Genomic DNA, 16,329 nt, shown 5'->3' with positions numbered 1-16,329 from the left:
CCCTTATCAGCACGCACACGTGTGTACTGTGAATCAGCTACATACTTCTTGATTGCCAAGACACTTCATCCTGATCATCGCACAATGTTGATTGTAGTCATGCCTTGACCTAAACACTCCACAATTTGTTGCTTCTCAGCAGCCGACACATCCTTTTTCTTTCCCATTTTGGCAGAAAATGTAGGCTGCTTAATAATGTGAGAGAGCCTTCTTAAGTAGTCTTGCCTTTCATTGGACACACCTGCCAAACTAATTAGCACAGGTGTCTGCAATTGCTTACAGTGATATAAAGAGCCCTGACACACATCACCATCAATGAGTTTAACTGACAAACAAACAAATTCTTCCCTTATCACTCCTAAACACTTTTTGCATAATAATTTGGAACGCGGTGTACATGTGCTTTTCCACAAAACACCAGTGGTTCACGTAGTGAATCTTACAGTTCTAACTTGCCAACCGTGGTCTGTATGGAATTGTTCAATAAAGGGCCCAAAATTAAGATAACATAGATGGGAGAGGTCTCTATGAATAGGAATTCCTAAGTATTTGATACCCTGTGAGGGCCAGGCAAAGGGAAAGTTGGACTGGATGGAATCCTATATGGATTTAGGGAGGGAGACATCGAGGGCCTCAGACTTCGCTGCATTGATTTTAAAATTTTACCATGTAACAAAGTGATCTATTTCAGCCATAACAGCAGGGATGGATATATGTGATTGAGTGATATATACTAGGACATCATCAGCAAATAGAGAGCACTTGTACTCGGTGCCTCCCACCTCAATCCACCTAATATTGGGGTTATGGCGAATTGATGAGAGCAGGTGCTCCGTCACTAGGATGTATAAGAGAGGGGACAGAGGACATCCCTGCCTTGTCCCATTGGTGATTGTGAAAGGTGATGAAAATGTTCTGACGCACCCCCTGGGCCTTGGGACACCCGGAGCCGGACCCTTTTTGGTGGATGCTGGTGGTTGTAGTCTTCGTGGCGGCGATCCGGTTCCGTGGCTCAGGGCGGTCAAACCAGTGGCGGAACTATTTATGTGGTTTTGATGTTTAAATGTCCGACTACGCCACCCGTGGATTGCGGTCAGAGTGAACCGCCGCTACAGGGCAGACCGCTAAGGCTGGTGTTGTGGGTGCAGCAGAGCGTAGCATAACTCCCCACGGGAGGAGTATAGCCTCAGGGCAGTGTATGCGGAGGATGGGGGTGATGGTGCAGGGCAGCAGCAGTAACGACACGGAGTCAGTGATGCAGTTCAGGGCCTTTACTCACAGTTCTTATTATCCAGACCACGTCTGCAGGTAACGGCTGCCCACGTCGTACTGTGCTCACCAGGTGAGGGGCTCAGACAACTCCCAGATAACTTTGGAGCGCTTCACAGGACCCCCTTTGTGTGTCCTTTGTCTGGCCTTTCTTACCAACACTTCTGTCCCGCTGCCTCGGGCCTTCTCTTGGTAAACTTGGCGCCAGTTTCCCTGACCCTATGTGGTGCCTTCCTAGCGGGTGGAGCAAGGGGCTGCGCCACATAAAATGTCAGAGCCTCCGGTTTCTAGCTGAGGGTCGTTTCCTGCCTCCACTAGTTCGGGGACCGGTCTCCCCCTTTGGCCTGACCCCTCCACGCAGGTGGATTCGCGCGTGCGGTGGCGACTCGCCCGTCCGCACCCCTGGGATCCCTTCATTCTTCGTTCCTGGAGCCTTCTCCGCTCCTCTTCCTTCCTTCTCCCTCTTGCAGGCCTGGGCCTCTGTTACTAGGCCCGCCTCCGGAGCAGAGCTCATGCAGAGCCCCTGCTCCCTGCCACTTCTGCTCAGACTTCTCTGCACTGAACTAAGATGGTGCCCACCTTTTATACTCCCTTCTCAATGCACCCAGGAACTGCTTCCTCCCTGCTCCTGCACTACAGGGTTCCCCTTCCTCAGTGTTCCCCCCCCCACTCCAGCCAGGGACAGGGACTGTCGTGCCCATCTCAGGGGCATATTGGTCGCCCTGCCCCACGGCAATGTGGTGTAATGCATGCAGGTGTCGGGTCCTGATCCACACTCCATCCTTACCTGAGAGTGAGATATCACACCTCTGGGTGAGGTGCAATACGTCTGTAGCAACCGAGCCCTCAGGGTGCTACAGTTCCATTTATCTTCAGCCTAGGTGACGTATTGCGATACAGGGCCGTGATTTTGGCTATAAAAGGGTCCCCTAGACCCCTACCCCAAGCTCTTTAAGAGAATCATATATGGCGTGCCAGGAGACTCTATGGAATGCTTTCTCAGCATCCAACGAGAGTATCTAATTACAAATTTTTAACTGCATCTAGCCCAGGAAATACTTTGTGCCTAGTAGCAGTGTCTGATAGTCAGCGGATTATCCCGGCTGTTAAGAAAGCTACACCACCTGTAGTTTAGACACTTAATTTTTTCAAAGGAAATGCTTCGGGACGATGGGATACTTAGTGAAGAGCATCAGGAGGCACCCCAAGGCATAGGGGCTGGGACTGGCAGTAGGATGCCTTGCGGTGGACAGCCGAGCTCGATCCTTATAAAAGCTTTTTAACTGCAGCAGCTTTAGTGGACGCTACTGGAGTTGGAATTACCGCGGCTGCTGGCATGAGACTTGCCCTCCAATAGATCCTTGTAAATGGATTTAAAGTGTATTCATTCAAATTAGAGAGACAATTTAAATTAAAAAGCTTAGAGCTGCCTCCACCACAGGGGGGCTCGCTCGACCTACCAGCGGACAGGCACCAGTATTGGGAGAGGGGGGCTGGCCGTCAGGGTTCACCGCGGCTCTGGCACAAACCCGGCGACACGGAGGTGGCACGGGCAGGAGCGGACTGGCCGTGTCGGCTTCTCACTTTTTGGATTTTAGAAGGGCATGACATGCCTATATCTGTGTCTCCCCCTCCTTTTACTCCTCCACCTCTTTTATTTTCGCATGACTATATGTACTTGTCACTTTTCCATGTGTTAGTTATGTCTTCTGAGCAGTTTGTCAGCTTTTGGACACCTTTGAAGGTGTTTTCTATGTGTTTCTATGTGTTTTTGTTTGCCTGCCATTGGTTTTAACGGTGTTCGAAGGTGTTCGACGAACAGTTCGACGAACAGTTCGGCGAACACACGGGTGTTCGACGAACCGAACCGAACTCGAACACTACGGGGGTGGCTCAACACTACTCTCGACCCAACTGCCTTGTCCAGCTACCGCCCCATATTGCTGCTCCCATTTGCCTCCAAACTCCTTGAGCAACACGTTCACGCTGAACTTTCCTCAGACTTCTCATCTAACTCTCTCTTCGACAACCGACAATCCGGCTTCCGCCCCCACCATTCCACCGAAACTGCCCTTACCAAAATCACCAATAACTTACTTGCAGCCAAAGCTAAAAGACAATTCTCTGTACTCCTTCCTGACCTGTCCTATTCTTTCGATACAGTTGACCACTGCCTCCTACTACAGATCCTCTCTTCCTTTGGCGTCAAAGACCTTGCCCTATCTTGGATCTCCTCATACCTTTCTAAGTGCACATTTAGCATCTCCCACACTACCTCCTCACCCCGCCCCCTCTCTGTTGGAGTCCCTCAAGGCTCTGTCCTAGGACCCCTACTCTTCTCACCCTTGGCCTAGGACCCCTATACCCTTGGCCTGGGACAGCTCATAAAATCCCATGGCTTCCAGTACCATCTGTACGCAGATGACACCCAGATCTACCTCTCTGGCCCAGATGTCACCTCTCTGCTGTCCAGAATCCCAGCATGTCTAGCAGCCTTCTTCTCCTCCCGCTTCCTCAAGCTCAATGTGGACAAAACTGAACTCATCATCTTTCCCCTATCTCGCATATCTTCCCCACTTGATCTTTCTATCACAATAAATTACATCACTCTTTCCCCTGTACTGACAAGCCGCTGTCTCGGAGTAACCCTTGACTTTGCCCTGTCCTTCAAACCCTACATCCAAGCTCTCGCCACCTCCTGTTGCCTCCAGGTCAAAAATATTTCCAGAATCCGTACTTTTCTCAGCCCTCAATATACTAAACTGCTTGTGCATGCCCTCATCATCTCCCGCCTCGACTACTGCAATATCCTCCTCTGTGGCCTACCTGCTAACACTCTTGCACCCCTCCAGTCCATCCTTAACTCTGCTGCGCGACTGGTCCATCTCTCGCGTTGCTACTCCTCTGCTACACCCCTTTGCAAATCCCTTCACTGGCTCCCAATTGCCCAGCGTATCCAGTTCAAACTACTAACATTGACCTACAAAGCCATCCATAACCTCTCTCCTCCATACATTTCTGAACTAATCTCCCGATACATTCCCTTACGTAATCTACGGTCCTCCCAAGACCTCCTTCTCTCCTCCACACTTATTCGTTCCTCGCCCAATCGCCTCCAAGATTTCTCCCGAATATCCTCCATCCTATGGAATTCTATGCCTCAACACGTCCGATTATCTGCCACACTTGGATCCTTCAGACAGAACCTGAAAACCAATCTCTTCAAACAAGCCTACAGTCTGCCATGACCTTGCTTGCTGCCACCTCAACAACACCGGAGCTACTGCAACCCCCCAACCTACTGTCTCCTTCCCCATTCCTGTAGAATGTAAGCCCCCAAGGGCAGTGTCCTCTTCCCTCTGTACCAGTCTATCATTGTTAGCTTGTTTACTGTAAGTGATATCTGTATTTGGTATGTAACATGTGTATATGTAATATATATAAATAATAATAATACCAATATACCTCTGTATTTTTGTTCTTCATTGTTTTGTAGAGAGATGGTTTGGATCTCCACATATACAGTATTTCGCTGTGGAGACCTAGTTTGTCTTATTGCAATATTATTTTTTGCTTTTAATTGTTTTTAATGTATGTTTGTTCACTATGACCATATAATAAGTTATCTTATAACTTTTAATTCAGATTGTCTGTCATATTATATGGGTATTAGTGTCTTCTTTTCTGTTCATTGTTTTTTGGGTGTATGGCACAGTAACTTGCTATTTGGGTGGTGGCAATCTATTTCTTTTTTTAGCCAAAAAATGGACAAATGAACACTGATGAAAATTTACTGCAGCACGCTGATGGAAAATAGTCTGTAATTTTAATTATTTTCATATACCTCTATTATTATTATTATTATTATGGTCAAGAATTTAATCACTTACCATGTTTTGCTGGCAAAGCCTGAAAAACTGTTGAACTTTCTGAGACATTAGGAGTTGGGAGCTTCCTACTGCGCTACGAATCTTCTCCAGAACTGCAATACAAACAAAGTTCACAAGTTCAGGTCAATCGTAACATAGGTCCATTTTTGCCACTGAGCAATGGAGGTCCAGTGCTGAGGGCAGCAGGTTTCAAGCGGCACTACCCTCTACTAAAAAAAGAAACCATCCTTGTTTTTTACTGCCCTCTACCCTGCCTACAGCCATACTGTTTCGGGTGCACACAGAAGAAATTAGAAGAGTCTGCAGAGAGAAGTGAATTTGGTAGATCTGCTGACTGCTGTTAAAAATGCTTTTTCACGATTATCTTGCTGTGTAAACAGGCTGCCGATGAACGATCAAAAATCTCAATCATTGGGTGAAATGATCTTTCGTGCAGCACAAAAAAATCATTGTTCTTGGGTGTGCATTGTCTTGTGTAAACAGGTTTTGACATGCAATAAACATGAGGGTTGGTGTATATTTAACCCTTTCACAACATGCGCAGTACATGTACGGCACATGTCGGGTCTCTCCCTTTGGCACAGGCTCCGGCGATATACCCGCGCCTTTCCGGGGACATGACAGCTGATCCGATCAGCTATCATGTGCCCCTAACAACCGCGGGTGAAATCACGATCCACCCGCAGCTGTTAACATGTTAAATGCCGCTGTCAATCTCTGACATTGGCATTTAACATGGCTGCAGTGGAATGCTGTCACTGCTCCCGCCCATCGGCGCCTCTATCACATGACTGCGTGTCACCGATGGTTTGCCGGGATGCTATGAGCGCCGCCCAGCGGCACTTCTGCTACACACAGGTGATATGATGATCGCCTGTGTGTAGCAGAGGCGATCAGATGATTGTAGCTTCTAGTCTCCTATGGAGACTATTGAAGCAGGTAAAAAGTAAAAAAATGTTTTAAAAAACATTAAAAAATTTTTAAAAATATAACATTTTAAATCACCTCCCTTCGCCCAATTCAAAATAAAACAATAAAAAAAATAAAATATACATATATTTGGTATCGTCGCGTTCAGAATCGCTCGATCTATCAATATATAAAAATAATTAATCCAATTGGTAAGCGGCGTAATGAGAACAAAAATAAAAATGCCAGAATTACGTTTTTTTAGTCGCCGCAACATTGTTGCAATAAAATGCAATAACGAGCGATCGAAACATCATATCTACCCCAAAATGGTATCAATAGGAATATTAGCTTGGTGCACAAAAAATAAGCCCTCACCTGGCCCCAGATCCTGAAAAATGGAGACGCTATGGGTCTCGGAATATGGCGACTTTTTTTTTTTAACAAACTTTGGATTTTTTTTCACCACTTAATTAAAAAAGAACCTATACATGTTTTGTATGTACGAACTCATAATGGCTTGGAGAATCATAATGGTAGGTCAGTTTTACCATATAGTGAACCTGGTAAAAAAAAAAAAAAAAAAACACCTGTGAAATTATACTTTTTTTGCAATTTCACTGCACTTGGAATTTTTTCCCATTTTACAGTAAATTCTATTGTAAAAACAATGGTGTCATTCAAAAGTATAACTCATCCCACAAAAAAACATGGCCATATTGACCAAATAATAAAAAAGTTGTGGCTGTGGGAAGAAGAGGAGTAAAAAACGAAAGCGCAAGAACAGAAAAGGGCCACATCGTGAAGAGGTTAAACATTATTGCTTTTGTATGTTTCATGCTATGAAGAAGGATCATAATTGATCTGAAACTCATTGAATGTATATACTCTGTATCTTCTAAACATTTTTTTGTAGATTATTCAATAAAGCCATCTATTATTTTATTTGCATTGTGGGAGCTGGATTTTTTTTTGTTTTCTGTGTAAACTATCCTACTTGGTTTTTTACATAATGAATAAATTGTTATTTTAATGTGTACAGCTATATATAGTATAGTTTTATGTCTATACGAGCAAGGTAGAAATCCCCTAAAATACCAAACAGCGTTGCTGTTTTTTTAATCAATTAAGGATCCTGTTACCTAAACTTAATAACATATTCAAAATGTGACTGTATAAAAAGTTTAGAATGTAAGTCATGCAGTGAATACATTAAAATATTTTAAACAGTGTATCAGGCGGCACCAGAAGAGCTAAAAGAAAGAATTAACATCAATTACTCATTTTCTTCCAAACATGGCAAAAACAAATTATCAGCTGTAGTGACAGGACTTCCCAATGCAGAACTCACCAATCATCAGGAAAAAATGCATTATTTATAGCTACAAACATCAAAGTCTCCCAAATATTATCTAGCTAAACTAGTCTACATTTTCAATCTTTTTTCAAAAATTCAGTATAGCTATATATATATATATATATATATATATATATACAGTATATATATATATATATATATATATATATATATATATATATATACCGCTCAAAAAAGTAAAAGGAACACTTGAACAACAGAATATAACTCCAAGTAAATCAAACTTCTGTGAAATCAAACTGTCCACTTAGGAATCAACACTGATTGACAATCAATTTCACATGCTGTTGTGCAAATGGAATAGACAATAGATGGAAGTTATTGGCAATTCTCAAGACACCCTTAATAAAGGAGTGGCTCTGCAGGTGGGGACCACAGACCACATCTCAGTACCAATGCTTTCTGGCTGATGTTTTGGTCACTTTTGAATGTTGGTTGTGCTTTCACACTCGTGGTAGCATGAGACGGACTCTACAACCCACAGAAGTTGCTCAGGTAGTGCAGCTCATCCAGGATGGCACATCAATGCGAGCTGTGGCAAGACGTTTGCTGTGTCTGTCAGCGGAGTGTCCAGAGGCTGGAGGCGCTACCAGGAGACCGGCAGTACACCAGGAGATGTGGAGGGGGCCGTATGAGGGCAACAACCCAGCAGCAAGACCGCCACCTCCGCCTTTGTGCAAGAGGCCTGCAAAATGACCTCCAGTAGGCCACAAATGTGCATGTCTCTGCACAAATGGTTAGAAACCGACTCCATGAGGGTGGTATGAGGGCCCGACGTCCACAGATGGGGGTTGTGCTCACAGCCCAACACCGTGCAGGATGCTTGGCATTTGCCACAGAACACCATTTGCTCTTCACAGATGAAAGCAGGTTCACACTGAGCACATGTGACAGACGTGACAGAGTCTGGAGACATCGTGGAGAGCGATCTGCTGCCTGCAACATCCTTCAGCATGACCGGTTTGGCAGTGGGTCAGTAATGGTTTGGGATGGCATTTCTTTGGAGGGCCGCAGAGCCCTCCATGTGCTCGCCAGAGGTAGCCTGACTGCCATTTGGTACCGAGATGAGATCCTCAGACCCCTTGTGAGACCATATGCTGGTGCGGTTGGCCCTGGTTTCCTCCTAATGTAGGACAATGCCAGACCTCATGTGGCTGGAGTGTGTCAGCAGTTCTTACAAGATGAAGGCATTGAAGCTATGGACTGGCCCGCCCGTTCCACAGACCTGAATCCGATTGAGCACATCTGGGACATCATGTCTTGCTCCATCCACCAACATCACATTGCACCACAGACTGTCCAGGAGTTGGCGGATGCTTTAGTCCAGGTTTGGGAGGAGATCCCACAGGAGACCATCCGCAACCTCATCAGGAGCATGCCCAGGCATTGTAGGGAGGTCATACAGGCACGTGGAGGCCACACACAATACTGAGCCTCATTTTGACTTGTTTTAAAGACATTACATCAAAGTTGGATCAGCCTGTAGTGTGTTTTTCCACTTTAATTTTGGGGGTGACTTCAAATCCAGGCCTCCATTGGTTAATAAATTTGATTTCCATTGATGATTTTTGTGTGATTTTGTTGTCAGCACATTCAACTTTGTACAGAACAAAGTATTCAATAAGAATATTTCATTCATTCAGATCTAAGATGTGTTATTTGAGTGTTCCCTTTATTTTTTTGAGCAGTGTATATACAGTACAGACCAAAAGTTTGGACACACCTTCTCATTTAAAGATTTTTCTGTATTTTCATGACTATGAAAATTGTACATTCACACTGAAGGCATCATATCTATGAATTAACACGTGTGAAATTATATACTTAACAAAAAGGTGTGAAACAACTGAAAATAGGTCTTATATTCTAGGTTCTTTAAAGTAGCCACCTTTTGCTTTGATGACTGCTTTGCACACTCTTGGTATTCTCTTGATGAGCTTCAAGAGGTAGTCACCGGAAATGGTTTTCACTTCACAGGTGTGCCCTGTCAGGTTTAATAAGTGGGAATTCTTGCCTTATAAATGGGGTTGGGACCATCAGTTGTGTTGTGCAGAAGTCTGGTGGATACACAGCTGATAGTCCTACTGAATACACTGTTAGAATTTGTATTACGGCAAGAAAAAAGCAGCTAAGTAAAGAAAAACGAGTGGCCATCATTACTTTAAGAAATGAAGGTCAGTCAGTCTGAAAAATTGGGAAAACTTTGAAAGTGTCCCCAAGTGCAGTTGCAAAAACCATCAAGCGCTACAAAGAAACTGGCTCACATGAGGACCGCCCCAGGAAAGGAAGACCAAGAGTGACCTCTGCTTCTGAGGATAAGTTTATCCTAGTTACCAGCCTCAGAAATCGCAGGTTAACAGCAGCTCAGATTAGAGACCAGGTCAATGCCACACAGAGTTCTAGCAGCAGACACATCTCTTCAACAACTGTTAAGAGGAGACTTTGTGCAGCAGGCCTTCATGGTAAAATAGCTGCTAGGAAACCACTGCTAAGGACAGGCAACAAGCAGAAGAGACTTGTTTGGGCTAAAGAACACACTGTACTGTAAGTATTTTCCCCACTGTACATATATATACACATATATAACTGTATATATATAGATATATTAATATCTAGATAGATATATTGCTAGATAGATATGTGAGAGATAGATTAATATTATATAGATAGATAGACAAGTTTGCTATAACTATAATCAAATTGACCTGAAGAATGATGCGTCCAGGTCAGTTTTACCGAACAATGCACACCTTAAAAGTAAAACCCAGAAACCAGTAGTGCACTGCATTTTTGTTACACAGCACTTGGATTTTTTTCCCTCTTTTCAGAACATTGTATGGTGAAATGAATGGTGTCATCAAAACTATAACTAATTCCTCATAAGGTTATGTCATTGACAAAATAAAAGCTTTAAGACTCAGAAGAAGTTAATTTGTTTCAGGCCTTTCAGATATGGATTTGATTGTGAGGGGAAGAGGAAGAAGCTAAATGTAGACCTCCCCCTACATAGAATGTTATCACATGTAATTTCCTATCTCAGTAATGGGAAAGTCTGTTTTTACTGAAAACAGATTTTACCCATAAATTGAAAATCTGAAAATGACTGATAAGTCCTGGCAGAGAAAGGAACAGATTTCCCTAATTAAATGTTACAAAGTTGCTTATCTTCATGTGTACTATTGATTTATGAAATAAAAATTAAAACAACGGTTACTCTTCAAGTGATGTTTAACACCTTCACGACACATGACGTGTATTTATGTCATATGTCTTGTTTTTTACTTTGATACAGCCTGCATCTTTCCCAACGCATGACAGCTGATTAAAACAGCTGTCATATGCCTTTAACAGTTGCGAGTGGATTGGAACTCCATCCCTGGCTGTTAACCAGTTAAATCCCATAGTCAATCTCTGACGGCAGGATTTAACACGCTTCAGCCGGAAGCGTGTCACAAATCCCGCCCATTGGCACCCTCTTCACATGATCGGGGGGCGCCAATGGGTTGTCAAGACAGCCAGGGGTCTGCAGAAGACCACTATGCCTGTCAATGTGAATCTCCTTTGAATACTGACTCGAAGCTGACGTTCACAGGAGATCTTGATTTCTGCTATACATAGCAGTGCTGAAGCCCTGCTATGTACAGCACAAGCGACCGGACGATTGCAGCTCCAAGGTCTCCTAAGGGGACTATTGAAGACAATAAAAAGTGAAAAAAAAGGTTTTAAAAAATATGAATAAAATTAAAAAAAAACTCAAAAAATTCAAGTCACCTCCCTTTTGCTCCATTGAAAATGAAACTTTTTTAAAAAAAATACACATTTGGTATTGCTGCGTTCAGAAATGTCCGATCTATCAAAATATAAAAGCAATTAATCCGATCGGTAAACGGTGTAGAGAGAAAGAGAATCTAAATCGCCAAAATTACATTTTTTCGGCCGCCGCAACATTGCAATACAATGCAATAAGAGGTGATCAAAACATTATAACTACCCAAAAATGGTATCAATAAAAATGTCAGCTCAGGGCACAAAAAATGCCAGCCCCAGATGCCAAAAAATGAAAACACTACGGGTCTCGGAAAATGGTGACAAATGAAAAAACTTTTTTTCAAACAAATTTCATAATTTTTTTTTTCACCACTAAAATAAAAAATAAACTGTACATGTTTGGTATCTGTGTACTCTCACTCACCTGGGGAATCATATGTTTTACCATATAGTGAACATGGTAAATTGGTAAATAAAAAAAAAAATCCACTTTTTTGCAATTTCACTGCACTTGGAATTTTTTCCCCGTTGTCCAGTACAGTATATTGTAAAATCAATGGTGTCATTCAAAAGTACAACTTGTCCGGCAGAAAACAAACCCTAATACGGCTATATTGATTGAAAAACATAAAAGTTATGGCTCTTAGAAGATGGGGAGAAAAAAATGAAAATGAAAAAAAAAATGGAAAATGGCCATGGCGTGAAGGGGTTAAAACAGGTCTGGTAGTAATTAGGGCTGGCAGGACATGGCTTGTGAAATTAAACTCAATTGTCTCTTAAATTAGGCTAATTTAGTAGCTAAGAGGCATTCACTTTTTATTTTATTTATTTTTATTTCTATTTAGGGCAAGGTTAGGGCGAACATCATTTTGTGTTTACTTGGGTTATCTATGTCTAATATTAAAAGTAAATAGTAAAAAAAAAATACTTTTTACACAACTGTGCATTGTACATTTATAAGTAAATTCCTACAGAAGATTCTTACGATATTTAGGCTATAGTATAGCACCAGACATGCCGAACAAGGAAAAGACTGCAGAGGATGCGAATACTACCCCCAGTACAACAGTATTAGTCAATGCATTTGACTGTTACGGCAGCTCATTCTGGGGGATAAGTGTATCCAATTATATATGAAGCTAAAACTGGAAAAAGTCCATTGAAACAGTATAAGAAATTAAGTCAAGTCCTTATGCAGACTAAAGGAATTGGGCATAATCTAACACAACTGACAATAGGAAGAAATCAGTATGACCTGCCAGTTTGCATCCAATCTACTCAGTAATTTTCACATATAGTGGTGTGAAAAAATGTTTGCCCCCTTCCTGATTTTTTTATTCTTTTGCATGTTTGTCACACTTAAATGTTTCAGATCAGAAAACAATTTAAATATTAGACAAAGATAACACAAGTATACACAAAATTCAGTTTTTAAATTAAGGTCTTTATTATTAAGGGAAAAAGAAATTCAAACCTTCAGGGCCCTGTTTGAATAAGTTATTGCCCCTGTTAGGGGGACGGTTGCAAACACTTTATTAAATAGGAACGTAATCGACCCCGGGGTCCGCGATGCAGCCTAGAGGACTGCTGCCGAATACTTTCCGGGTGGAAAGGCAAACGACAACTAAATAATAAACCCTTCCGTGTTAACTTCACACCGGACAGGGTATAGCGGTACGCTCTAGCTCCGTTTACTTCATGGAGGAGAGAGCGACCGGTGACGCACCTAACAATTATCTTAGCCCTTCGTGTTAATGCACACGGAAGGGTAAGACGGTTCGCACCATCTCCAAGAACCGCAGGGAGACGTGCGACCGTGGGAACAGCAGTAGCCCTGTCTTTGATACAGGCGCTACGCTATGGGGATTGGAGCTAAAGAGGTTCACACAATCTCCAAGAACCGCAGGGAAACGTGTGACCGGACTATGAGCAGTAGCCCTGTCTTCAGTACAGGCGCTACGCTATAGGAGATGGCGCTAGCGTGCGGGTGTGATTCCCGCAGGGTATTCAAGCACTCAGCCGGCGTGCTACCGGACTGAGCAAACCCGCTCTATTTAGCTCACAGGCGGCTCGGGGTGTAAGGCGAACCCCCTGGTTAGAGCCAGTCAGCGAGGCGAAGCTACCTGCCTACTTTTTCTACCTGCCTAGCTAAAGCTATGGCTCTTCGAGGAGCCCAGAGGTAGCGTGCACACCACAAACAGCTAGCTCAAATGATCTGAGCGCGCCGCCATGTTTGTGGGCGGGCCTTTTAAAGATTAAGCCCTGCCCCACTGTCGCACCATTGGTGACGACACCCGTGACCAATCAGGCAGTGCTAGGTCACCAGGTCAGGTGGGTGCCAACCCACCAATCATGATCCGCCAGGTCACGGACATGCTCAGTGCGGCAAATCCTGGACTTAGATTCTGCAAGCCCTGTCTCCCTCTGCAACCCAGGCTTAACATTGCTAGGCACAACTACCTGGGAGACAACCAGTGCTCGCGGACCAGCTAGGCGTTGGGGCTGACAGCGATGCTGAGCAGCATCAGCCCTGGCTGGACTGAAATGGGAGACCACAGAAGGTCCTGGACCCATTTTGAATCCAGCACCAGACTGACGCCTAACAGCCCCCCTCCACCCTTTAAAACATAAATTACCTGTGGTTTAGCACATCTTTGGGAAGCTGAGTTCAATTTCCCTAGTCACACACAAGCCTGATTACAGCCACACCTGTTCTCAATGAAGAAATCACTTAAATAGGACCCGCCTGACAAAGTAAAGTAGACCAAAAGATCCTCAAAAGCTAGACATCATGCTGTGATACAAAGAAATTCAGGAACAAATGAGAAACAAAGTAATTGAGATCTATCAGTTTGGAAAAGGTTATAAAGAAATTTCTAAGGCTTTGTGACTCCAGCAAACCTCCACAAGTGGCGAAAACATCAAACAGTGGTGAACCTTCCCTGAAGTAGCCAGCTGACCAAAATTACCCCTAATGCGCAGTGATGACTCATTCAAGAGGTCACAAAAGGTCACCCCACAATAACATTCAAAGAACTGCAGGCCTCAGTTAAAGGTCAGTGTTCATGACTCCACCATAAGAAAGAGACTGGGCAAAAAATGGCATGCATGGCAGAGTTCCAAGTCGAAAACCACTGCTGAGCAAAAAGAACATAAAGGCTTGTCTCGGTTTTGCCAGAAAACATCTTGATGATCGCCAAGACTTTTGGGAGAATACTCTGTGGACTGACGAGACAAAAGTTTAACTTTTTGGAAGGTGTATGTCCCATTACATCTGGCGTAAAAGTAACACAGCATTTCAGAAAAGTAGCATCATACCAACAGTAAAATATGGTGGTAGTAGTGTGATGGTCTGGGGCTATTTTGCTGTTTCAGGACCTGGAAGACTTGCTGTGGTAAACGGAACCATGAATTCTGCTGTCTACCAAAAAATCCTGAAGGAGAATGCCCGGCCATCTGTTTGTGACCTCAAGCTGAAGCGCACTTGGGTTATGCAGCAGGACAATGATCCAAAACACACCAGCATGTCCACCTCTGAATGGCTTAAGAAAAACAAAATTAAGACTTTGGAGTGGCCTAGTCAAAGTCCTGACCTTAATTCAATTGAGATGCTGTGACATGACCTTCAAAAGGCTGTTCATGCTCGCAAACCCCCCAATGTTTCTGAATTACAACAATTTTGCAAAGAAGAGTGGACCAAAATTCATCCAGAGCGTTGTAAAAGAATCACTGCTAGTTATAGCAAACACTTGATTGCAGTGGTTGTTGCTAATGGTGGCCCAAGCAGTTATTAGGTTTAGGGGGCAATCGCTTTATCACACAGGGCCCTGTAGGTTTGGATTTATTTTTCCCTTAATAATAAAGACCTTCATTTAAAAACTGCATTTTGTGTTTACTTGTGTTATCTTTGTCTAATATTTAACTTTATTTTGTGATCTGAAACATTTAAGTGAGACAAGCATACAAAAAATAAGAAATCAGGAAGGGGGCAAACACTTTTTCACACCACTATACATGCAGTATATCGCAGGTATATGAACTAGTGGTAATGTCTTTGCTGTTGTTCTTTCTACCCTTGACATGCGCCTTGAAAAAAGGATTCGAAAAAACATGCTTGAGAATATTTTACTATGTCATGACATTTTTTAAAACGCTTCATAACATTTTCTTTAAAGGGGTCTTTAATAAGAATACAGAGAAAGAACAGCATGATCCTGTTAGTCAGGCATGGCGTCCTGGACATATTTAAATGAGCATAGACACAGTTATTGAGTATAAAAAAAATGCTTAAAAAGTGTATATAAGGGTATGTGCACACGATGCAGAAATGAAGCAGAAAATTTCTGCATCATTTCTGCATCTCCCTGGCAGAAAAAACGCATGCAGATTGTGCATGCGTTTTTCCTGCAGAATACATGCGGATCCACATGCAGATTGACATGCGTTTCCGCATGCAGATTGACAAGCGCTTTCCAGGCGATTTTAGCATCACCTGGAAAGTGCTTGACAACTAGGTCACACTATATAAATCCATGCAAACAGCATGGATTTATATAGTGTGACCCGAGAGAGTGTATATACTTACCTCTGATGGCCCGCGCTGTCCTGCTTTACAAAGTTCCCGGCTGCCGGCAACTTTGAATCGAAAGACCTGCCGACGTCAGCGTCACGTGACCCGTCACATGACTCTGACGTCACCGCAGGTCCTACAACTCACTGCAAGTGCCGGGAACCAAGCAGGAGCGCTGCGCGGGCCGACAGAAGGTAAGAATACATTTATTTTTTATTTTATTCTTTTTTTACAGCTTTTTTAATGGTACCTGGGTGTGGATGAGACTCTCCTCTCCTCCACACCCGGGTACCATCCGCATATTAGAACGCGCCAATAACGCAAGTACAAATGCTGTCTTGCGGAATTGGCGCGTTCTAATGCAAGTCAATGGCGGCGAAATCGCCGCGTTTCCGCAAAATTATTTGACATGCTGCGGATTTTTGACCGCAGCGTTAACGCTGCGGAAAAATCCGCATCATGGGCACAGCACATGCGGATTTCCATTGGGGAACATTGTTTCCCTTCTACCATGCGTTTTTCATGCGTTTCTGCGGCGTTTACGC

The 16,329-nt window shown here is 43.4% G+C and overlaps 1 protein-coding gene across 6 annotated transcripts in view; it reads right to left on the bottom strand.

The window, feature by feature from the left end:
• The window catches only part of DLGAP3 (DLG associated protein 3), a 726,679-nt gene that overhangs the window by 30,944 nt on the left and 679,406 nt on the right, over window positions 1–16,329 (bottom strand). For all 6 annotated transcript variants that reach the window (XM_073666015.1, XM_073666016.1, XM_073666012.1 and 3 more), the window contains one exon: window positions 5,160–5,251. In XM_073666015.1, the coding sequence (XP_073522116.1) occupies window positions 5,160–5,251 (92 nt within the window). The remainder of the gene's footprint in view (window positions 1–5,159; window positions 5,252–16,329) is intronic.

This window comes from Phyllobates terribilis, unplaced genomic scaffold (assembly GCF_046119375.1).
Source record: "Phyllobates terribilis strain yellow unplaced genomic scaffold, ASM4611937v1 Scaffold_2__4_contigs__length_985480577, whole genome shotgun sequence".
Classification (NCBI taxonomy): Eukaryota; Metazoa; Chordata; class Amphibia; order Anura; family Dendrobatidae; genus Phyllobates; species Phyllobates terribilis.
The sequence above is the reverse complement of the archived record's forward strand: the minus strand, read 5'-3'. Positions and strand labels throughout refer to the sequence as shown.